The sequence below is a fragment of the Rhinolophus ferrumequinum genome, chromosome 18, assembly GCF_004115265.2.
Source record: "Rhinolophus ferrumequinum isolate MPI-CBG mRhiFer1 chromosome 18, mRhiFer1_v1.p, whole genome shotgun sequence".
NCBI classification, from domain to species: domain Eukaryota; kingdom Metazoa; phylum Chordata; class Mammalia; order Chiroptera; family Rhinolophidae; genus Rhinolophus; species Rhinolophus ferrumequinum.
This window is the reverse complement of record NC_046301.1, coordinates 618,158-642,693: the sequence shown is the minus strand read 5'-3', so window position 1 is coordinate 642,693 and position 24,536 is coordinate 618,158. Positions and strand designations below refer to the sequence as shown.

Here is a 24,536-nt window from a genome sequence, read left to right as displayed (position 1 = left end):
ATTTCAGCTCATAAAATAGCAAAAATAAGACTCAAATAATGTAACTGCAGAATGAACAACTAATAAAAAGGTGAATATGTAGAACTGTATGCTACAAGAAGTCTTTTCTTCAAATAGGAGGGAATAAGAGATCAATAATGATTGAAGTTATATCTCGATGCTGATGAAAAGTCTTTTAGGCAAAAGTCAACATGCTAATCAGCTAATCCCAATAGTTTACAGCATAAAACTGGGTACGCACTGGAGCATTTTCATTAACCATGTCGGATTTTCCAAAGGTGTCCCTATTTAGACAGGTGTAGAATTAGTTGATAATTCTTCTATGATGTGTGAAATAATTTTCACAAGCAAAAAGCAGACTGTAAGAAACCATTCACTTTTTTGTTCCACAGGAAAAAGTGAAAAGTTGGAAGGTGTGAGTCACGAGAGGAATCAATTCACATACTGGAGTTGAGTAAATAAATATGACTTTCTCCTATTTTCAGGAGATTAAAAATGGGACAAGAGAATGCCCATAAACACCTGGAGATAAAAGGCACTGAGATAAAAGGCTGCCGTGAGTGGGGACGGGGACGGCGGGGGGGCCGTGAGTGACGCCCAGTTCTGTGGCTGGTGAGCTTCTAACTGAAGCCCCATCTGTAAACAAGGGGGCACCTCATGCCCTGACGGGGACAGTGAAGGTTAACTGCGTGGGTAAAGAATCCGGAATCCAAAAATGCTTGTTCCCATCGCTTTCTTTCCCTGCACCTTATGATTTCCTATATTCTGGATGTCTTAAAAACTATGGTGCAACATGACACCTAGAAAATAATGGAGAAATGAGCATATACCGATTCCCTCCAGTGAACTGGAACTTTGCTGACAGTTTAATATAATGGGATGATGGGCCTTTTATCAGCTTGTGAACTTTACTATTTAAATAAGACCTAGAATCCTGCTGTCACAGAGCACATGCGGGGAAGCAGGGACCAGGCCCTCGCCAGGGGCTCTCTCTGATCGCCGTCCCAGCTGCGTCTGCCTCGAATTACTGCTGTGACTTTGGGCAAGGCGCTTAACAACATTTTGGTTTCAGTTTTCTCAACTATAAAATGAGACTTTGACTAAATAAACTCCAGAGTGGCTTCTGGTGTTAAAACTCGATGTGTCATTTACTGTTAATGAGGCTGGGAAAGCTACTGGAATGTTCCATTTCAGATGCTCTGGAAGCATTCCTACTGGGGCGAGAAGCTGCTCTGACTCCAAAAAAATACATATTGTTTCTGCGCCATGACTAACACGCCACAGCGGCTCTGCAGGAGGCCACACTGCACCAGCATCGACTGACGGCTGTGCAAACGGGAACGTGTGACACACCTGGCAAAACTGTGCATCTCACTCCAGACGGAATTTGGCAATCATGCAAGTTAGGAACTCACTGCAATTTTCTAAATTGTGAGAGAGTGTTATCACAATTTAAAGAGAATAAAAGCCCAAGCAATGCACCATCATTATGCAGATGATTTGCCTACAAAGACGTAATCTGATTAGCTGAACAGCTCCGTGCTTCCAAGGTGCAGCAGAAAACACATCCCGGTCTTTCACGGAACACACCCTCCACCCACGAGTTCCCAATTCTTAGGTTTGCTCTCAGTTCATCCAGGACCGGGAGTAGGGGCAGGAGGAGACTGCAGCATTCATAGTTAGTTAGTGGTGAAAGTAGGAAAGGAAGGCTTCAGGGTGCTTCAGTGATCCGCGTGCACACAGCGAGAGGAGCCCCCCCAGATCTGATCCTCGGACAAGCCCACGCCGGGGCTTTCTCCTCTACGATCCCCTTAAGTCCCCCCAACCCCAGAATTCCATAAATGAAACACTGATGGAAAACGGCTTTGAAAAAAGTGGCTCAAATTTGTTAAAATCACTAAACAGTTATTCATCATTCATGATTTCACGTATAGAAACATAGTATTTGGTGTGTGTTTTAGAAGAAGTGAAAGGATGGCTATAAAATCTTCCAAGTTGGAAATATAAAATGTTCTTATCTGAGGACAATCTGTAGTATCAGGATGCGTGATTGTATAACAAAAATACTGTAATTAGCAGTGTGATGAGAACCCTCAGAATAGCTATTGGAATCACACACAATAAAGAATATTTTTAGTGCACTGACTAGAATCGTTCTAGAGCACAAGTTCCAAAATATCCACAGGCTGCATGCGAAGCAGTCCTAGCAAGGAAATGCACTGTTAATAGACTCTGAGCCTTCAGTCCACCTAGAACGTCATTTAAAAACCACCTGCTAAGTGACATGTAAAATCAAGGCCTTTACTATAACTTTAAAATGGGTCAGCCACTTAGTGTAACTGCTAAGAATGGTGTTTCAGCCTTGTTGCACTTTTCCTCCCAGAAGCAGCCGAGATCCGTGACCGAGGCAGGTGTCCAGCAGGTGTGCATCTGTTTGGACACCCCCCTCACTCCCACTGAAACCCAAGGTGCCCACTTCCTCTTCGCCCTAGAGAAGGGGAATTGGGCCACGGCCGTGACCGGGACACTGCCCCTGGCCTGGGGAGGCCTGCTCACACTGAAGCACCCCGAGGAGCGTGAATGACGCAGAGGTGACAGACAGGAATGGGCACATGTTCAGAGAAGGAATGATGCAAGTTCACCTGCTGCTGTCACGGTCGATACACGGAGAGGTGCGGCTGCAACAGAACACACACTTTAGCACAGAGAAGGATGGATACAGTGAAACATAAAGATCAGAGGTGACTCTCCACTGCACTTTACCATTTATACACCATACAGTATTCCCCGAAAGGGGCGGAACTGCGAGTGAGATCCAGCTCTGCGCAAGCGCTGTGATGGGGAGCTCCCGGTCAGGGTCCTGGGGACGTCAGAAAGCCCCTGGGCCCCAACCTGCAGCCTTGCTCAGCTTGGGCTGTGTGGGTGCTGGCAAAGCCCAAGCGTGCAAGAAACTACCAAACACCCACGGGCACTATAATGACAGTTACAGTCCGATTCCATGGACACAGTTTTGTCCCCATGGCTTTTCATTCATACTCCGAATATTTTCACAATGATCGTAAAGCCCTGTGGGCTACTTGAGAAGAAATGCCAACAGAGAAGGCACAATTTAAAGAACAGCTTCAATGACAAACAGCAGCATCAAGTACAAGGCAGAGGGGGTGACATGAACTACCTACGTCACAAAAAGCGGTGTGAACAAACGAGGTCAGGGCTTTTCCAGTCCTTCTGGCTCCGGGCCGCGGCCCCCATACTGGTCACGGAGCCTGAGCCGGCTCTGCAGCCCCGGCCTCCACCCCCTTCGACCTGCATCTGCTCTTCCTCAAACCCCACACGTTTTCACACGCTTCACCTGTGTTTCATACACAACAGGACATGTGTTTCATGGACCAGAAATCCAACCCGACAACACAGTTGTTCTGCTACTTATAAAATCACTGTCTACACCCGAAAGAAATTTACCTTCCCATAGCTTTACACAACGGGGGTGTGGGAAACAGAGGAACAACCAAATTAATTGCACTAGGTAGTCAGATAAATATTAATGTTGCCAGATGGCAAACAGCCTTGACTTCCTTACATTTCAAAGACCAACTTGCCCTGTTAGAGTGAGTATCTTCCCGTTCTTGAATAGATTTAATTTTTTAGAGTGGTTTTAGGGTCACAGCAAAATTGTCTTTGACATGTTTTTATGAAAAAGAAGTCCTCTAAAAGATCCCTTTCTTATGGACTTTCATTCGCTATAACGTCTTCTAGAGCGTGACATGAAGAACTGACATTGTTGGCACGTAGCTGTCATTAAGCAACTATAAAATAAAGACCTTTGGAAACTTTGGAAAGACTTTGAAATGAATCACAGAACTAGTTAGTACTAGGAACTGTGTCTTCCATCTGCCGACTCATTATGCAGTTATGAAATGGAGCCGAGCTATAAAACGCAAGTTCTTGCCCAAGGTTATGTTGGTAGGACCGTGACTGGGATGCTGGAAGTAACTGTTGGTTAGACTATGAGCCGCACTGTCGGCCTTTCTTTGCCAGATGCTGTGTATCTCGGGCAGTCAGACTTTGGACTCGCCCGTCCCTGTTCCCGGCAGGCCTGGACATGTCACTGGGAACAGCGCAGGTGAAATGGAGTCACTGCTGGTGGCTCTTACTAACCTACAATCCCTCATGGAATCTAACGGGAGGTTACACACAAAAGTAGTGGCGTGAACATAAAAAAGCTCACTTTATTATCCTCTCCACCAAAAATCACTTTTCCCCTAACATTTTGGGCAGATTTTGAAGTGGCTTAAGAATTCACCCAATTAATTAACGAGGGACTCACTCAGTTCCTTGAAAAATATGTAAAAACTGCTACTCAGGAACCTGGTGTGTAAGGAGCAGAAAGCCAGGCAGGAGCCGGTTACACGACGTGAGGGGACACACGTTATTCGTGTGCATGAATCACAGCTCGGTGGCTCTCACGCATGCGGCAGTCAGGACCTGTGCGTGCCCAGCGAGAGTCACCATCCCGCTGTAGCCATTGGCTGCACTGCTCGCTCAGATTCTGTCGCAGACACCACCAGATGGCACGTGCCTGGAAGCACACCAGGGAGTCCGTCAGCAGGTGGGGGGGCCCCACGTGATGCCGTCGTTCAGATGAGCCACAGTGCACCCCGCTCAACTGTCCAGGGACTGGAGGGCGTTCTGGGAGATGCACAGGGACAGGAAGTACTGAGCACAACAGTGCGCTGAGGGCTTACTCGTTCTAGGCAAAATGCCACCCGTGTAAGGAGCCTGTGATCCTTTAACATTCATCTTCCACACAAGTGACCTGAAACGCGGACATTTCCCGTGATGTGCCCAGGTCACGCCCTGAGTGTCAGGGCCAGGACCTGGGTCGGGATCAGTCTGCTCTGACGACAGCCACCAGTCTCGCTCTCACAGGCTGTCTTCTGACCGCACATACCCACACACGGGTGCCTGTCCTAAGGGCTGGGCCAACACCCTGTTTTCCTTGGAGCCTGGCCCAGGCTTGGGACTTGTAGAGTGGGACCGTGTGTGACGAATGAGCACTGAGTGAACGGGAGAGGAAAAGCACGTGAGGGAACCAGGCGTGTGCTACTGAGCCAGGTCTCCCAGCAATGGAAGCTTCGGTAAGTCAGTCCTTTCTAACGGTGCCTACGAGACACATACTCGTACGTCCGGCCTACGGGCGCTGGTGGAAGTCACCGATGCCACAGCCCAACAACACAGGCTCTGCTGTGACCGGGCTGGGCGGGGCCTGGCATTAGGTGCCACTTTAAAGCCCAGGTGACGAGAACGTACAGAGTTGAGATTTACTTAGAGTCAGTGACCATGCCTGACATTCATGGAAACCCTGGTGGACTAGAGACGGAGATTTTAAAGCTCTTACCTTAACACGTGGTTAATCTTTAACCCCTGGACGCTCAACACTCTGACTCTTTGGTAACCCAGCTATCGGCAGCCCGTCACGCTCACCTAAGACAATGCCCCCTTTGCAGGTGAGGTACGGCTTTCGCCTACTGCATGTGCTGTTGGATTCTGAGCTCTCCTTCAACACTCTAGGCCCACCTCTTCCTTTTTCTCATCGTGGCTCCAAAATTTACTAGCAGAATGAATGTTATGCTTCTGGAACAATTTATAGCTGTCAGATTTTCATTGTGTCATTTTATACTTAAACATATGTAAGTAAATTTAAATTTGGGTGAGGTTTCATTTGGTTTTTATTACCCTGAATAACTCCTGCGTTAGGAACTAGTAGCTTTTACTTTTTTAACAAGGACAGAGTATTATGATTATTTTCTGTAGCTATATAAATAATTTTATATTCTATGAGTTTTAGTAAAAACTTAGGTCCAAAGGTCCAAAAATTTTAACTATAACATCTTGAATGCTTTCCTGAAAGGAGAATGTTTTAGAATCAGAAAAACAAGAAAAGATCCACAACTCAGAATAGTTCTGGGGATTATGGATAAGGAGTTTGGGATCATAATTTAAACTTTACAGTACTGTATTTAGTTAGATAAAAATATGGGTAGGGCTTAGAAAAAGTGATTAAATGAAAAGTGTTTTAAAAGTTTCAATGTAATTATGAGATTATTGTATGACTGAAACGACTAAAATGAAAGGGAAAAACCAACTGTGAAGTGTTACCGTTTAAACTCCTCCCAGAATTTATGTTCCATGTTACTGACTTCTCATACCTTCAGAACATCGTTATGCTGACAATTATTAACTCGAAGCCCTGCTCTCTAATGAAATAACGTAAGAGGCAGCGTTTCAGTAGCAGCATATTTGCTGACTCGAGAAGGTGAGTGGGGACGCGTGCGGACTCGAACCCCCTTCTCAGAATCCCCACTTCAGAGAGCACGTCAACTCCTCTCCTGTGTGTGGGACTCACACTTCTGTAAACTTCATTTTAAATGCACTGACACATGAGAAAAGGCATTTAGTAACAAGGCAGGCACTCTCCATAAACAGAACTTTTTAGAAAGCAAATGGTCCTGCCCCTCCTTTTTAGACATCATTTTTAAAAATAACTTTTATTTTACAGCTGATATGTAGGCCATCTTAAAGACAAACTGTGAACATTCATGAGACCACTGGTATCTACCTGCTAGTTAAATAGCAAGCTGTCTGACGCAATCTGACCAGCTATTTTAAAAGCACAGTTTTCCCATGCTGAATGCAACCTTTTCCGCTGGTCTGTCTGTGCAGACAGAGTCCATGGGGGGTGGGTGCAGCCATGTTATTTACAAGTTGAAAGCCAGGCCACTTCCCCTGTAAGCTAGGCACCAGCTCCAGCCACGGGACAAAGCTGTGGTTTTCACACTCATCTCGTCTTACCCTTGACCTGGATACTGGACACTGACGCACTCACCCGGAGTGAATAGGGCTGGAAGAAAGGGCCACGTTGTCCAAATGCTCGGCGCCCCAGCTGAGGCGGTAGGAGCTCCTTTCTGCCTCCTTGGCGAGAGCCGACACCTAAACACAAAGACCATGGTTTCAGTCCAGGTGCTTTTCCTCCAACTCGATGAGAATATAATCAGCTCTAAAAAGTGGTGCCACAGAGAGGTGGTGCTGTGACCTGGAAGAGCTTCCACTTAAAGGCATGAGACCAGGCACTCACGTTGTACCTTCATAACACGTTTCCACTGAAGCTACATCACTGGTATAAGATCACATCTGTGTGACTGTCTTAGAAGAGAGCAGGCGCTCATGGACCTCGTTATGTCCACCTGATAAAGTCACAGCTGATATCAAAGCATTCCGTGACAGATTCCACGTCTCTCCTGATAGGTAACAGTGCTAAATATTCAGAGATGTAATTTAACCTGCACCTTTTATCTCATACCTTAAATGCATCCTACCTCACACTTTTCCCTTTAATAGACGTTTCATAAAGGAATTGATTTTTATATAATCTCCACAGAAGAATTCGGAATAGCTGAAGAAAACAAGCAGCAGATTATTTTAGAAAACTTCTGCTCATGGAAAAGTCGAGTGAATGCTTTTCATGTTTTAGAAAACCCGCAGATCTCTTATCCTACTTGTCAGTGAGTTACGATGATCATCTGTTTAGAGTAAAACACTTTCTCTGGACCTTTCCAGCATCCAGCCATGTTCACAAGCTTGTCAAACAGAAACGTGAAGGCAGAGTGACGTACCTGGTGGCTGGGGATGAGGACGGCATCGTCCGTCACGGCACTATCCCTCAGGTAGGAGGCATGGCCCAGCGGGTGAGACCTGTCGGAACTGAAGGACCGGAGGCTGGTGGGGTGGCAGGAGGCCATGGTCACATGCCCACAGCGACGAGGGTGGGAGGATGGAAGGATGAGCCGAGCAGGAGAGTGAAGAGAGGGAGCTATTAGCCACCGTCCAGCTTCCAGGGGACACAGCTGCGAGGCGGCAGGGGACACGGTCCCAGTGCCACCCTGCCTCTCTGTCCAGGCGCCGCACTAATACCTTTCGACTGGCTCCTACCACTCACTGCCAGGGGCACCAGGGAACACACAGGTAGAATCTGATACTCCTAATCTGATTCATCTTCTTCCCAGAAAGGTTTGAAACCAGTGGCTGTCGCTCACTAACTGCCAACCCAAGCGACACACAGGAAAATATTCCAGGGCAGATAGCTTCAATCTGGGTTAAACGTCAATCTCCCTGCGACTCAGGACAATACCTGGGGGAGAGAGCCAGCCCCAGGGGGAATAGGAGGGAAGGCAGGTTTTGGGCCCCTCATTTTCGCTCCTCTCCGCCCCGTCCTCCCGTCCAGCTGTGACTGACTCAGTGCGGGTGACGCCCCTGGAAGGTGCACAGGGCAATGGCCCGAGGCCACGCGCATGCTTCCTGAGGAAGTGGGTCCGCATGTTTGTCTCCGGTGTCCCCAGCGGGGCTTACAGCCGAGGACAGTGCTGCTCCCGTCTGTCCTGTGTGATGACGAAGCACCAGTGTGCTGGTTGCCGTGGCAATGACACACGTCGCACAGCGGCCGTGTGTGAGCGCCGCCCAGAGCAGGCACGGCCGCCAGCACAAAGCAAACGCCATGACACTGACCAAACGAGGCTTCAGCACGGGCTCCAGGCCTTCAGAATCAATGTTTTTGTTGTGATCTGAATTTCAAAGTTCTGCATGATACACCCAAATGTGATGGGCAAAACTTGACATCCGCACAGATGCAAGTTCATTCCTTCCTAATCAATTTTTACATGCATTTAATTGACAAATAGATTGACTGCTCAAATAAGCTATATTTTATGCATGTCAGCCCCAGAATTGAAGTTCTCCATTCAGAATATCAGCCCAAAGCCCACAGGGGACAATGACAAGATACACAAGCTCTCACAACGGCACAGAAACAAAGGCTGGTTGGAACTCGGCCAGTGAGAGCTGCAGAATTATGGACTAAATATCAAGTTAGCAGCATTGTTCGCAGAAACCACCTTCACTTTGCAAATACACCCACTTCTGGGAGCCACACACTGGCATCGGTGCTGCCCCCCAGCTGTCTCTGAGGGAGTCTCCCTGGTGGCCAGTCTGTGGTACTTCCGGCCTGTCTCCCTGCCTGCTGTGCTTTCTGCCTCCAGAGGGCAGCGACATGAATCAAAGGAGTTGATTATCGCTTCCTGTGTGTTTACACCTGCATACACCTGCGTGTTTCTAACAACGTGAAACGTGAACAGAACGTGGGGATTCATCACTTTACATCACAGGGCTCTTGGAGGACACTGAGGGCTGAGCCAGCCACAGCGGGAGCGTCCGGTCGGCTGGTAAAGCAGCCACGGGGTTCAGCCTGGCGGTGAGAGGCCACTTCCTTCGTGGCTGGTTCTACCGTCGTGCAGTGGGATTTGGATGGTGCACTTCCTAAACGAGCTGCAGGCTACTGAGAGTAACCTGGGCCTGACCCTGAATCTGAGGATGGGCCAGTGATAAAATTATTGCGGGAAAGGGTCTATAATCTCAGCAAATCTTGTCTCAATTAGGGGAATGAACAATTTCTTTTCCTGCTTTAAACCACAAAGCTTAGACCCAGTTGTGTGTATTCTGTGCCAACAGCACTAAATCAACAGCTCTTAAATTCTCTTCTCCTTTATTTTGTGTTGAACTGGGCCAAGGGAGAGGAAACAGGAGTGTCACGCACTGACATGGTAAAGCTGTCTACGCACTCAGTGGCCCCCATCATGTTCTGCGGGGCTCCAATCATTAGTTACGGAATCTCTAGCCATGCTGCAGAACTCCAGACTGTGCCTTCACAGACGTTAGGTGCCAGATTTACGTACATGAACAGCACATGACTGAGAGGCATTGGGGTACAGGACAAGAAGTGGAGATGCATCACTAGGTAGAACTGGCCCTTACACACAGCACAGGAACATGGAGACACGGGTCTCCAAGGGAAGGGGGGAGTGCCGCGTGGATGGGAACGAGCTGACGGTAAACAACGACACCTCAGCTAGGACCTAGCCATGTGGCTGCTGCCATTGGAAATGGCAGCCAGGTCTCCACTGTCTCCGCCAGCGACACACCCTGACTGGGTGGGTGTCTCTGTTTTAGGAAGGGGGTATCAAGGAGCTCATCTGGGTGACAACGTAAAGCCACGTTCTGTAATCCATGTGTCGTAATAACGTGGACTTCTGGGTCTGTCTCCCAACTGGTTTTGAAGCAGGAGGGGCATAGGGTGCTGGTGTTGCTTTTTGTCTTCCCTAAAGCCTCACCAGGAAAGAAATACAGAGGGAGAAGAAAGGAAAGAAACTGACAAGGTGACTTATGACCACAAAAAGGAGATTAGAGTGCAGAGACAGACACCAGAGTGCAGACAGAGAGGGGAAGATGGCGGGACAATGAATACATTGGAACCATCTGCCTCAGTATCTCCACCCGTGTGATTTTATTCTGGCTCATTCTGCTTACTGCCTTCTAAAGTGCTAATTATTTAAGCAATGTTTATAGTTCCTCACTGCCCTGTTTTCTATGATGTTATAGAACCTACTGAAATGAAAGAAAGTTAGAATATTCCAACAGTAGAGAATTATTCTGTCTGTAGAAATAATGACCAGCACAAGTCTGAAATAATTCAAGTCTCTGACTCAGAAACTGTCCACTTGATTTAAAACATTACAGACAAGTTTAAATGTTTTGCAATAGATGGGCCATTGTTTCCATTAAGTCAGAGGTCGTGCTGTTCAGTTAATAAATCCACAGGAATATAAATTCTTACTCGCAGTTCAGCTAAGATTTGCCGGAAGTGTTGTGATGGTTTTAAATTTATACTTTTTTCACTACAATACACTGCTTTATAGACACATATTAGGTTGCATCAAAGTCTATAATTTCACTGAAACGTATAATAATTACTACCTTAGCAAGTTGCAATATTCATTAGATGTTCAATCAATGGAGTTCTCAAACCCTACTGAACAAACAAACATTGAAAAAGTTTCAATGTGTTTGCTCTCATACATGGAGAAGCTTCTGTGGTTCACTGCTAGTTAGTATTTTAAATTGAATTTGGATAGCGTTTTAAATTTGTAAGCAATAGCAAAATAAATTGGACACAAAATCCAACTAATCAGAAGTCGGTTGTGTTTTTATTCAACATATGTTGAACTGCACCTGTTTTCGTTCTTCTGCTTCCAGGTACAATTTATGGATCACAATCCTTTTTCCCTCATCTCCAAAGACACCAGGCTAATGAGGTGTGTTTCCGGGAAGCCACGCTAATGTCCCATCAACCACAACAGGGAGCTGTGATGGCCAAAGTCAGGCCTGGGCACGTCCTAGACGTTCTTTCTAGTAACGTAGTCTCCCTTCTAGCTGAAATAGTTATTCAACTTAATACATAACAATCCTAATTTGAGAATAAATCCATAATTCTAGAATATAAGCATGCCTGCCAAGACACACACAGACACACACACTTGCTGGGCAGTGAGTGGGGAAATGGATGGACCAGGAAGGTCATGTTTTCATGCCATGTAAACCTACCTGGGCATGGTACTATTGAAAGCATACCAAATAAAGAAATTGTGAAAAGGTAAAATGGTTACTGAAAAAGGTAACATACTGAATTGTCTAAGCAAAATAGAAAATAAGTAAATAAAACAAACAAGAGAACCATGGCAATGCGATGCTGCCTGTGATTCCATCCTGGTGCTCTAGAAATGCAAGTGGGGACCCCTGGGGAACAGATCAGATCGGGCCTTGTTTGTTTCATTCCCTGGTCCTGAGGTGCTGAGGGGAGAATCAGCAAACCATTGCCCCGTTTTACAGAAAGTATTGTTCTAAAGTCTTTCTCAACCTAAGAACTTTGATAGAAGGAGCAAATACCAGACCAAGCACTTACTATGAACAGAAGAGACCACACGGGACAGAAAGGCCTGTTGGCTGATGACAGTAACGTGACTATTCACAGATTGTTATGAACTGGTACAAAGCGATAAACATCCATTATACCGAAATCTGAAGTCTTTTAAGAGTCTCAGATTGTGAGGTCCAAACCTATCAGTGCGCCAACATTCAATACACAGAACCCTGAGCCGGTTGGTCAGCAGTCCCCTAGGGGCTGGTCCTTTTGCACCCGGACCCACAGACACCACCCCCCCGCCCCGTGTCAGTCACCGGAACCAGGGAGTCCATCCAACCTCCCCCGCTGCTTCACCCAGCCCGCGACGGCCATCGGCCAGTTTTACCTCACAGCTGTGTTCTCTAGCCTCTCCCTTCTTCAATTGTCCCATGACTACCAGCACCAAGTCTCTAACATCAGCTCACATCCCTGCAGTGGTTTCTCATACTGTAGGAACGGCCAGGTCTAGCATTTGACAACTCTCCTCCAACCGGGCTCATCTCACTGTTCGAGGGATCCCCAAATACAGACACGACCCTTCCCTCCCACTCACACCCCAGCACCATGCACCGCCCTGCTCCTGACACACGCCAGGATCCCAGGCTCAGGTCTGATTATGGCTCCAACCGCCTCCTCGTCCTTCTCCACCATCACCACCCACCATCCCATCTGTTCCAGGAAGCCTGAGCCTCAGGCTCCAGTCCACCAGGCGGTCCCAGGGGCCCAGGCTTTCTCCCACCCCATCGGACCATGGGTTTAGCCAAGGTACCTGGGCATGTTTGCTCCCCCAGCACCTACCACAAGGCAGTCCAGAAAGGTACTTACTACGTGCACCACACTGAATTGTTAAAAAAAAAAAAAAAAAGGGAGGGGGGCATTCGTGCTCAAGGAAATCCAAGGACAGTTTGGTTTTGCTAATTATCCATTTAGAATTGACTACTCGTTAGGGTATTTATTTCATAGACTCCAAATATGCTAGATACAGCTTATCATAGAGCCAAGATGAAAACTGCAAGCATGATATTACCAAGTAGTGAAAGACATTACACACTATCGACAACTGTACGTGTCACCTAACTTGGCAGCCATACTTTTCAGGAGGAACCATGGAACGTTCTCATTCAGTTTGCCTCAGAAAACAACAAAGGTCAGTTGGGCTAGTTAGTAAGAACCCCAAATAACACTGATCTGGTATTTCAGAATGTGACACAAACCCCCCAGGCTTGTCCCTAAAACCTGGGCTCCTTCAGACCTGGCTCAGACCACTCCCTGGATCCAGGCTCTTGGGAGGTTATGTCCTGGTTCCTCTGAATTCCCTCTCTTTTAATCCTTCTACTCACAGAAATTACAGCACTGACAATAAAACCCCAAGGGACTGGAAGCCTCTGTAATTGCCACTCAGCTACAGTGCCCCTAAGGCAAAACTGCCCTTCCCATCGGCCTAGAGGAGAAAGTGGTAGGTGACTCAAGACACCTGTGTAAGGGGAGCATTCTTTATTCATCGTGGCTCTGCTTCCTGCTACTTGTTTGACTTCCACTAAGTTACTGAATCTCTCTAGGCCTCAGTTTCCCATTCTTTAAAATGGGCACATAAAGATGCCAGAGAACGCAGTAAGAGAACTGCTGTCTGCTGAGAGGGGTGAGTTACCTGTCAGGGTCGCTAACTGTGTCTACCTCTCTCACTACCATCATTAACAAGTGCTTCACTCACGCCTGGCTGATATCAAGTGTGAGCTTCACGTGAATACCTGTCAGAGCGTCCTCCCTCCAAACTGTACCGCAGGTAATTCATACCATCCAGGAACTGACTGCTGGGCAGAGAGTCGTCGCCCAGCTCTCTCAGGTCCTCAGGCCGGAGGTACTCCCCCCCGTCACCTGTCATCGTGTCGTCACCTGGAAACAATCAGGAAGACGGAGAATTAGTCACTAAATGTGCTGTCAGGTACGAACGGGCAAAAGAGGGACACGTGTAACTATTAGAGAACGCTCAGTGGGATCAGCTGGCAGCCGGAAGGGTTCAGGGAGGTGAGCAGCGGAGAACCCAGGAAGGGAGCTGGTGTCTGAACACAGGACGGGATCAGGAGGGTCAGAGTCCACAACAGCCCTTTGGGCCTGCCTTCTTTCACCACTCCCTCCTTCCTGAGCAACCTGCAAACCTTTACATAGGAGTGCTTTCATGAGTCAAATAAGTTGGGGTCCCCTTTCATTCAATTCTGGGGGAAAAAATTCTAAGATCCATTCTAAGAACTGGCTTAGCAAAACTCAGGCACTGTGGGGTTTGGCTGTAAGCCTAAATTATTATCAGGAAAAAATATACGAATTCTGTTAATATCTGGGAAGACTAAGGCTAGTCTTATTTATGAAAAAGAGAAGGGAATGCTCGAATGCAGGATCTATCATAAAAGACAAGCCATACTTTATGGGTCCCGTGAGCAAAAGGCCTAAAAGGTTATTGATGCCCAAGGCCTGCGTGAATACTGTCTCCCTCTCTCTCTACCCCCGCTGTGCTCCTCTGACCCACGGCCTCCCCCGAGAATCCTACAGAGTTGAGTGCCGCTTTCCAGCACCGAGTCCCCAAGCCGCCCAGACGGGCGCCCCGCCACGGGCACAGCCCACCGCGCCACGTCTCGTCCAGCTCTTCCTGCCAGTTGTCACCACACTCTCTGAGCAGCCCGGAAGGTCCCGAGGGACAAAGACAACTCAGAATAAACTTTGATGTCTTGCTTCTTAAAATCACTCAAAACTGCCTGAAAAAATAGGGCCTACATTTCAAGTGTTCTATCTTACTCCTCCCTTCTCTCCCTCTGGTCAACCCTTGGGAGGAAAAGCAGATTTATTATGGTGAAGGGAGGAAGAGGACTCAAAAAAGAAAAGAAAACAGTGGGACCCAGTCTGGGGGACGCCCGGTCTGGGGCGCCTGGCCTGGTGGCAGCAGCTTCCCCTTGTGGACACAGACTCAGCTCCTCTCTTGTGAGCATAGCATCTTAGTAGGAGAGAGAGCGAGCAAGTGGAAGGGTGCATTTTAATCAAGTACATCAAATTTTGTGACTGGTGACACGTGGAGGGAAACTTAAAACCTCTGCCTGCACTGAGGCCACGAGACGGTGGTGCCCTTTACACCGTCTCTCCTTACGCTCTCCATCACAGCCCCCCCTAGGCTCAGCGTCACTGACTGTGAGCTTCAGGGTTCTGGAGACACCTGCCTGGCCTCAGGTTATGGCCTGACGTCTTGATTATGTCTCAGAGAATCGGCCCAGAGGTGCAATGTCCTCAAGTGATGGTCAGGGACCAGGTGCTAGCCCAGCGCTGGGACGGGCCGAAAGGCGCACGTCTGCACGTCCCCTCGCTGGTGCCAGTCTCCGGCCAGCACACCTGTGCATACAGCACTCTACTCAGTATGCCCACAGGGTGAGTGGCAAAGCACAAGTGCCCGGGAAACTAGCAGAATGCGAAAAATCAGTTGGGGAAAACCCAAAACTGCCCAAGTTGGCCCATAACTAGGAAATTCTGCATAAGCTCAAACTTCAAATGTTTTCAAAAACTAAAAGTCCTACCCTTGCCCCCCTCTCGGGAGGCGAGGGACTTCCTGGGCCCCCTGCGAGCCCATCCCTGCCATAGGATCCAAACCTTTCCCCACCTTCCCGGACGCCTGGTCTGCAAGCCCTTCACCTTCAGCCCGCCCCCCGTCAGCCCTTCTTCCCACAGAAAAAACACCGTGTTTCTGCCGTCTGTGAAACACAGGAACTCCCCACCACAGACTCCTTCGTCTCACACAGATTCCTCGCCATCCCCCAGCAAACCCATGAAACAGATGCTTGCTGACTTGACAAGTTAACCAGAGGCCAAGAGGTGATTTCTGCTGTGGAAAACTACCCTCCTGACTTTCTCTGACCCAAATCTCTGCTGGTGCCCCCATCTCACCAGAAGCCTTTCCTCACCTGGAAAACAAATGAGGGGAAATCCACAGCCTATCTCATACGGTGCAAGGCGGCCTAGAGGACACACTGCAATGGTCAAGACATGGAAGCAACAGGTGTGCGTCGGCGAATGGATGGATACACACCATGGAACAGTACAAAGACATGAAAAACAATGAGATCTGACCATTTGGGACATGGATGGACCTAGAGGATACTGTGCTGAATGAAATTTGTCAGACAGAGAAAGACAAATATTGTATGATCTCACTTATATGTGAAATCTAAATTAAAAAAAATAAAACATCAAAGTCATAGACACAGAAAACAGATTGGTGGCTGCTGGGGGCAGGGGAGGGGGAGAAATGGTGAACTGCCTTTTTCTGACTTTAAATGAACTGAACAAAAATCAGTTTTGAACAAGACCCTGCACCTGGCATGTGGGTGTTTTGGGGAGGCATTCTCTTCCTCAGACATCGCCTTCCTTCCAAGTTTTCCCTAACACCCCTCAGCACACCCCTGCTGGTCTAATCTCTGTAAACAACAGACTTCAGCATTTCAATCATCAGTTGAAGTCTTTACTATATCTTCATTTCCCAGACTTCTCCGTTAAGAATTCCACAACGGAGCCCAGTACGTTTTAATGCATCAGCCAAGCGGAGTGACTGACTGACAGTTGGGCCACTCTGACCTCGCACACCTTCCCGTCTCAGGACCTCCCACCCCCACTCCCTAAAACCTGCACCTCTCGTCCACCTCTGCGCACCCAGCACGTCCATGAGCTGCGCCTGCAGACAGGCAGAGCGGCTGGGTGGCACCGCGATCACGCCACATGTGTCTCAGAGGCCTGCCCGAGCAGGGCTCAGCTTTGACACAGTTTGCACACAACAGCATTCCTTTCACTCTCTGCTGACTCGGTCCACGCGTGGAAAACCCTGATGGCTGTGCTCTGGCCAGTTAGCCTGAAAGGATGTCCACACTCGGCCTGGATGCTGTTCTGAAACTGCTCCTCAGACAGGCGGGATGTAAGGATCCCGGGGCTCAGCGAGTGCCGCCCAAACACGCGTGGCCACAGCCATGGGTCCCCAGGAAAACATGCTAACCACACAAAATGTCAAATTCCTTTTCAGTAATTCTTTACACTAAAAATGTACTTCACAGCACTCAGATATATCCTACACATAAAATGTCTTCAACTTGAAACTCTTCCTGGGAAAAATGTGTTAAATTTTTGGTTATCTCAAAAAATGGATGCTTCTCTCACCACAAAGGTCTTCTCAATCATTAGCCAATATTCCTCTCAGATCAAGAGTTCTTATCACTAATAACATGTAATATATAATGGTTTCAATAAAAGTATACAGGACGCTACCGCCAGCTCTGACATTGCAATGGGTGGGTCCAGGATGCTGCTTCATAGAAATGGAATTCCTAGTGAATACTCTGAACGCAGAAGCTATTGCAATTCTTTAACAATTACTTTGGGAATAAAGAACTATTTTTAAATGAAATAATTACACCTAATTTATATGATTTATAAATTTAGGTTTTTCATGAGACAGGTTTGCTTAAAGTGGTACCACGTGCTGTGGGACCTTCCGGCTGGAGGAATTATTTTACAGCATTCATTTTCCCTGGACGCTGAAGCTCCCCCTAAATAACGTTTAAAAATTATCTTTATTCCTCGCTACCTTGGAAATTACCCCATTATCCCATGACTATGAATTTAATATGTTTTGAACCACATCTAAAACGTATCTCACCCAAGAACGATAAATAAACTGCATTCAGTTCAAACAAGCTTAGTTGTGAGCATGTTCACACTAGTTCAATGTCTACTTACTACAGAATTATTTGTTCTCTAAATTTGCATTCTAAGAAGAGATGTTCATTTGGAAAAATATTTACATAATGTTCATCAGATAATTTAAGTGTGTTAATACGTCTCAGTAGGAGTTGCAAACCATTAATAGAGTAAGTCACAGCTTCAAGCTCCCAAGTTAGTAAGACCCACACACTCAGATGCACGTCTGCACACACACTACACACATCATTTCCAAAGACACAGTTAGTATCAGGTGCCCAGATTTCAATATTAAGCAAACTGCTTCTATCCAGGTAAGAAAAATCAAAAGCAAAGCAAAGCTTTCACTCCAACAACTTCCTCTGATGGTACCTGAATCACTAAGTACTCCCCCATCAAGACAGTGGTCACCAAACTGCTTAAAAGCTGTTCAATACATAAGTGAAAATGAGAAAGATGATCCCACAAAACAGAACACGGTGTGCATACAAGAATGTGGAAAACTAGCTGCAAGTGTTTGGATGGAACACAGTGTTATCACCATCAGTACTGGAACTGCTAGCTTTGGCAACATTCTTTACTCACAGCAATACACTGACCCAACACTTGTTTGTTCTGCCCTGAGTTCTTAGAAAAGCCGACTCAACTCCATGCCGATCACCAACAGGTGAATTAACAAATCGGTTCCAAATGAAGACGTGTCGTGTACAGCTGGGCTTAGCACTGAGCAGAGCTGAGAGAACCTGGAGGAATCCCTTCACGTTCGTTGGAACATCAGCTCATGTCGGGCCTCACCGTCCTCCACGGCAGGAACGTGCACACCTGGCCAGCAGCTGCACTCACACCTGACTGCACACTTATGTGCTGCCTTCGCGATCTTTTAGGAGATGTTTTTGTTCAAGACAAGTTAACTATTCTCGTTGAAGTGGCGGTGGGAGCCCAGAACCCTGCTGTGGGGCCCAGGAGCCCCTGAGCTCCCTGCAGACAGCGGGCTTCTCGGAACCTTGACAGCACCTGCTCAGATAACGTTTACCAACTACATGGGGGGGCGGGGGGGGGCGGGGGTATATTCTCTGATTCAGAATCCAGTGCTCATGTTGAATTTCTATGACCCCCTGCTGTGTGATTTCTAACCTCCTCTAACGTGCCTCTGGATTGAGAATGTATTCTACATGCTGAACCCCTCAGCGAGCAGAGACTTCCTACAGCATTTATGGGTCCCCTCCAAGATCCTTCACTCTGAGGCACTGTAATAAAAGTGCACCGTAACATAATTCAGACACGTTAATGCAGCTGTGACTGCAGGTAGCTATTTTACCTTCCAGTTTCCTCCCCCTTCCCAGCCCTGCCAGGGGCAAGACATGAAAGACACCGGCAACTGCAAACACACCTGTCACAACCCTCCTTCCCCACGTGGCCAGAGTCCCTGTGCCGAGACAAAGGTGAAGATGTGACCCTGCAGTTATGACGCTCTCACCCACACCCACTGGCCAGCACAGTGTGTGAACACAGGACAGCCCACCCGTGGGACCAGGACACACGTCGTACAAGACGGAACACGTCTCACCCTCTTCGTCAGAAACATCAAGCACCTCAGTCATCGTCTCAGGAACATTCAGCTTGTGTTTCTCAGTGACAGTCTGAAAAGAAAACATGCTCGAGTTAAACACGACATCTCACAGAAAACCGAAAGCAGCCCATCTTGTAAGTGTGTGTTCTCGGAGCTCTTTGTCTCACTCTCTCTCACAAAAACCACTTGTTCCTTCTGCAGAGAAAGGACCCAACTCTGGGGAAGTTGCACAAGACAAAGGTGACCACTCTGAGTTCCCATTTGAAAACTAACTCCTTTAGCGACACCGTTAACGAGTCATACCAAGAGGGCAACTTAATGTTTCCAGGGCTTCCCCGAAACAAACGGAGTAACGTCTGCAGAAAAGCTTTAAAAAGAAGCAACGAGCATATGCAACGTACTGAAAACCAAGCCACTGGAAAGAAGTTGTAAACAACATGGAAGACATAAAATGGGCAAAAACACGATGCGTCTCCGGGACCAGAGGAGCCACAGGGAGACCCGTCGTCCTCAGAGTATGGCTGGTGCTGAGTGGCCTGCAGGTTGCTCTCAGAGCCCACAGCCACTGCCGGCTGGTCCTGGCGTGGGGTGGAGGAGGCCAGGCTCTGGACTTTGGCTGACTGGTCTCAACTTCTAACCTCCTCGTTTATTAGCTGTGACGCCTTGGCAAGTCCCCTTACTTCTGTGTGCCTCCATTTCCTCATCTGTAAAATGGGGATAATAATACCACTCATAAAATCCTTACAAAGATTAAATAATATTTGTAAGAGCTCTAAGAACACTACTTGGCACATGTTAATACTCAGTAAGTATTAGCGACCACAAATTATTATTCTTGTAATTCAACATTCAGAATGAAGGGCCTCCGAACTGGGTCATTCAGGCTCTCGAGAAACATTGAGGCCCCTGCAGGCCAGGTACTGTTTCAGATCCCAGGGTGCCACAGTGGGGAAGAAACAATAAAATCTGAATCTCATGATGTTAAATATCACTTCAAGACAGTTGAGTCTCAAGTTCTTATCTCTACTTTCTGCACTGACAATGTATTAAGTACATCGAGTGGCCGTTGTAAGAACTTTAGAAAAACACTTCATCTCTCCAAAAAAGAGTAAAATTTGCCACTGCAGCCACTGAAATGCAGTGGGCAGGGTATCTAGGTTTTTAAGCTTTGCCACACAAATATGACAGACTTGTTCAAATGCTTGCTATGGCCCGATCGCCAACTCTATTCTTTCTAAAAGTATCAAATAAATTGATGATACAAAATTTGCAAAATACAGTTAAAACTCACATCATGCCTAAATATATTTCTTTTTGGGGGACACCAGTTAAAGAAGAGAAGAAATGTAAAGACGACTCACACGATGTGATGGAATAAGTTCATTTTTCCAATTCCTAACCTATTTCACAAAAGAACAAAACTCACAATGTAAGAGAAGAACCCAATGGTAAGAGAGGAAGAAAGTGAGACAGGGTCCCATCAGGACATGGAACCAATACAATCACCCGTGTGGACAGGGAAATGGTTTCTCTTATCCCAGCTGAAGCACAAGGGCTGTTATGCCCGTAGCTGCTGGAGCGCTGCTCAGCTCAGCGGCTCGGGGACATGGCACCAAAAGAGGAAAGCCCTGGGCCCTAGGAGGACTCCGGAGCTGGGTGTGGGGACCTGGCCATCTGCCTGATTTCAGACAGGCCACCTGAGATTTCCTTGAGGGACGGCAGTTAGAAAGTGACTGCCCCCCATTTTAAATACGGATCTGTGGAAAGCCCTTCATTGCAGGTTTATTTGGGAGCCAGAGATGTCTTTGAACGTGGGCATGCAAGTTCTACGGGTTTTGTGATATGAAGAATTTCTTTTCTTCCAGAACTTAAGCCCCGCCCTCCACCCCCGTACCCAGGAGCTGCTGGTGGGGTGACGAGTCTGCAGCACTGTGACTCTTTGGCACAGAGCCCAGGACACGGTTCACACCCAATGAATGCTGGGGGCCTGAATCAGCGAGGGGAGGGGAAGAAAAGCAGGGCAGACACCAAAAGGGGTGAGAGCTCACCACCCAGTGGTAAGTGGATGAAATGTACACATGTGAACCAAGGTGACCAAAAGCAACTTCTATGCACAGGTGTGCTTGGCCAGTCACTAAGGTTCACTCACCTGTGACGTGTACGTGGCTTCAAAGATGCCAAATAAAGACATGGAGGTGTAGGTCCCTAGTTTGGAGATTCTCTGGGTGTAAGAAAACGTGCAGTGAGACAAAGCCGCTGAGACGCAGCCACATAGAGATGCGGACGTTATGCTAGGTGGTGACCAGACTCGTCTTCTGCCTGCAGAATCTACGCGGGAGCTATCCTGTAAATCTTTACAAATGCTGTGGCACATGGCCAAAGGTTTTAGATTCTGCTTCAGAAAACACGCGGTGCGACGCTCCCATCTAAACTCAGTCTGGCAGGCGTTACTAAATCGCTGTCCACGTGAAACCAAGAGCACTGCATGGACCTGGCCGCATGTCTCCAGAGACGCACTGTGGGCCAGAGGCCCACGCATGTCCTTCTCACTCTCCCCTCCCACGAGGGCCCAGTGCTCTCCTCCGGCTGACCAGCCCTGGCCGCACCACCGCCACCGCCCCACCCACAACCAGGACCTGCTGGTTCAGGGTCTCGTTGTGTCTGAACAGCAGCCCAGGCTCTGCTGTCTCTGCTTATCCTCCACAGCAGCAACGAGAGAGCTCTAGTTCCCAAGTCTGTGTTTCAGGAGGAAGTTAAACGAGCAAATGCCTCAGCGGCGTGCATCCCTCCCAGGGGGTGGCCTGGACGCCTCGCCTGACAGAGCAGCTTGAAGCTCAGGACCTGCCACCACCTGCTCTCCTTCCCTCCAGGTTCTCTGGGTCATGCTTGTGACCACTCTAAGGATCGCCAGGTGGATTCAGAACAGGGAATCCGACATTTCAAGGATCTACTCTGTCAAGATAGTTTCCCTACTAAGCACATTCAATTTTCTTTTTGAATAAGAAACACTCATCAAAGGTAGAGCAGAAGTTAGGCTGACTCATTCTCACTGAGAAAGCACCTGACCAGCCAGGAGCACGGCAGGCTGTCGTCACCTCCGCCTAAGACCAGCTCGCCCGCGGTGCCCTAGCGCTCTGGCAGCGGTGGGGTCACACCCGACCACAGCAAACAGGCAAAGGAGCAGAACAAGAAGCTAAATATTATACAACTTCATTCACACATTTTACCTGGGTTTAGTGGGACCAAAGGAAGCTAAGACCCTGACTGTGTGCAAATGTGCTGATGTCTGCGCACTTCAATGTATGTTGTACAACAGTCACCAAAAGTAAAAGCCCAAAACATTGTGTGAGTGAGAAAGTACGTGGCTTGAAAGCCGAATCCCAGAGCCGAACTGGCCGCTCACGTACTCACCGTGGTGGTGGTGGTGACCTCCTCAGTCACGACCTTCAGGGTGTCGACCACGGAGATGTAGCCCAGACGCTTGGCGATGGCCAGGGCGGTGTTGCCATTCTGAAGAAGCAAGAGAAAGAGACAGAGACAGAGAGAGAGAGAGAGAGAGAGAGAGAGAGAGAGAGAGAGAGAAGGCAGGAGCCTGCGTGCGAGCCAGCGAGCTCACCAGCCAGCCCTCCCTCCAACACCAGCACAGCTCAGGAAAACCACTAGTTCTCACCATCACATCTGAGTCTGTCTTGGCAACTTCTCTAGACTAGAGCCCAGGTCACCATGGTAACACAACAAGTGGCTTCCGCCTGCTCTTTCCAGTGAGAAGCACCTGATGCTTTAACCCCTAGGTTGTCAGCCTCCACACACCATGCTGTGCTTGGCAGGACACGCCTCCAAAGCCTGGCAAGTGCCAAGTGCACCAGTCCCTGTGCAGGGCCCTGGGCTGTCCCGAGGACCCCTCCAAACCCCCACAGCCCGGCTCCCACGCCGCCTGGCCCCGAGGGCTAACGGCACCACTTCCCGTCCTCGTCATTGGCTCCCATCTCAGCACTCTGTCAGAGCAGCAGCCTCGCACACTGCGGCCAGACGGTGGCTGCAGGCAGAGCCCTCTCCTGAGAGACTGAGTCCCCTAGTCCCTGGCCAACCCTCAGCCACGTCCCCCAGCTGGGTTCCCAGACACGGGCTTGTTTCAGGACTAGTGTGGGGCTCATACACCTGAAACAGCCTGACAGATGGCTGGAGGCAAAATGACAGCTCCGAAGCTGTCCTCTCTCGGGCACATGGTGACAAGACAGGGCTCCCTGGAAAGGACAGTAAAGCTGGGGAAATACAAGGCAGCAGCGGGAAAGAGGGAGACCAGACATGAGATGGACGGACTCCATTAAATGGGCCACAGGCGGAGTCCCCAGGAGTCGAGCAGGGCTGTGAGGACAGGACACGGGACGTCACTCACTCGTGGGTGCCACCTGACGTAGGGGCTGACTCGAGGGCACGTGACAACAAAGGGGACGGCTCTGGGGCAGCAGCGGAGCAGAGGGAGGGGCAGGGGAACGGGCCGAGCCCCTTACCGCGGTGGTGGCATCTGGCCGGGCCCCGTGCTGCAGCAGCGTGTTGATGACATGCGTGTGGCCCTGCTGGGCGGCCTGGTGCAAAGGCGTGTAGCCATTCTGGGGTGGGGATGGGGATAAACGTGCAGAGAAGAAGGAAGGACAAACAGGTTAGCCTCCACTGGGAGCGTCCCGGTCCCACTCGGCATGGCCGTTTAGAGGCGCGAGTCCCCCGGGAGCCTGCACTCAGGGTCCCCAGAGAGATTCGCTCACGCGAGGCACCTGCCAATCGCAGTGTCTGTGTCCCGCAGTGTCACCCGTTCACACAGGTGTGCGGATGGGCGGCTTCCGTGGGCCAGAGGTCTGGCACGGCCATGCGGCCACACTGTTCACCTGCAGGCACTGAACCCCTGCAGGTGCACACAGCACAGGTCACCTCCCGGCCACTTGTTTGGGGCCAGGTAAGGCGCCTTACGGGTACTGTCTCTTTCAATGTTTATTATCCTGAAAACGAGGGTGCTCGCTACATAGTGGGTGTTCCATAAACACTGGGGGAACGGACAGACTGAGCAATTGAGCATTTTCCCCAGTTTCAGAGATGATAACGCTGAGGACAGCCAAGCCAAGTCTCTCTGTAGTCACTGCGGTTTCAGGTGTGGGGATGGTGACAGCCAATGTGCACAGGCGGCTTTACCATCTCCCTGCCCCAGCCCCGCTCAAACCTCATGCAGCTATTTCAGGCCGAAGTGCACATGGATATTTCAGGCTCTAGTAAGTTCTGAGTGGTCTTCGCACCTGACACTTGTAAGGATGTATGTCCCTTTTATGTAGTGTCACTGCTGCCTCCTGACCAACACGGCCTTTGCTTCCCCATGTACAGAAGTGCCAGCTGCAGGCACTGGTCTGC

At 48.8% G+C, this 24,536-nt stretch overlaps 1 protein-coding gene across 50 annotated transcripts in view; it reads right to left on the bottom strand.

Annotated features, from left to right (window-relative positions):
- The window catches only part of ANK2 (ankyrin 2), a 382,806-nt gene that overhangs the window by 47,794 nt on the left and 310,476 nt on the right, over window positions 1-24,536 (bottom strand). For 14 of the 50 annotated variants that reach the window (XM_033133572.1, XM_033133577.1, XM_033133570.1 and 11 more), the window contains 8 exons: window positions 23,651-23,749; window positions 22,551-22,649; window positions 19,137-19,209; window positions 13,597-13,741; window positions 11,491-11,502; window positions 7,674-7,776; window positions 6,887-6,990; window positions 2,643-2,678 (listed from right to left, as the gene is read on the bottom strand). In XM_033133572.1, the coding sequence (XP_032989463.1) occupies window positions 2,643-2,678; window positions 6,887-6,990; window positions 7,674-7,776; window positions 11,491-11,502; window positions 13,597-13,741; window positions 19,137-19,209; window positions 22,551-22,649; window positions 23,651-23,749 (671 nt within the window). The remainder of the gene's footprint in view (window positions 1-2,642; window positions 2,679-6,886; window positions 6,991-7,673; window positions 7,777-11,490; window positions 11,503-13,596; window positions 13,742-19,136; window positions 19,210-22,550; window positions 22,650-23,650; window positions 23,750-24,536) is intronic. The other 36 variants (XM_033133576.1, XM_033133582.1, XM_033133598.1 and 33 more) reach the window with 6 other exon arrangements.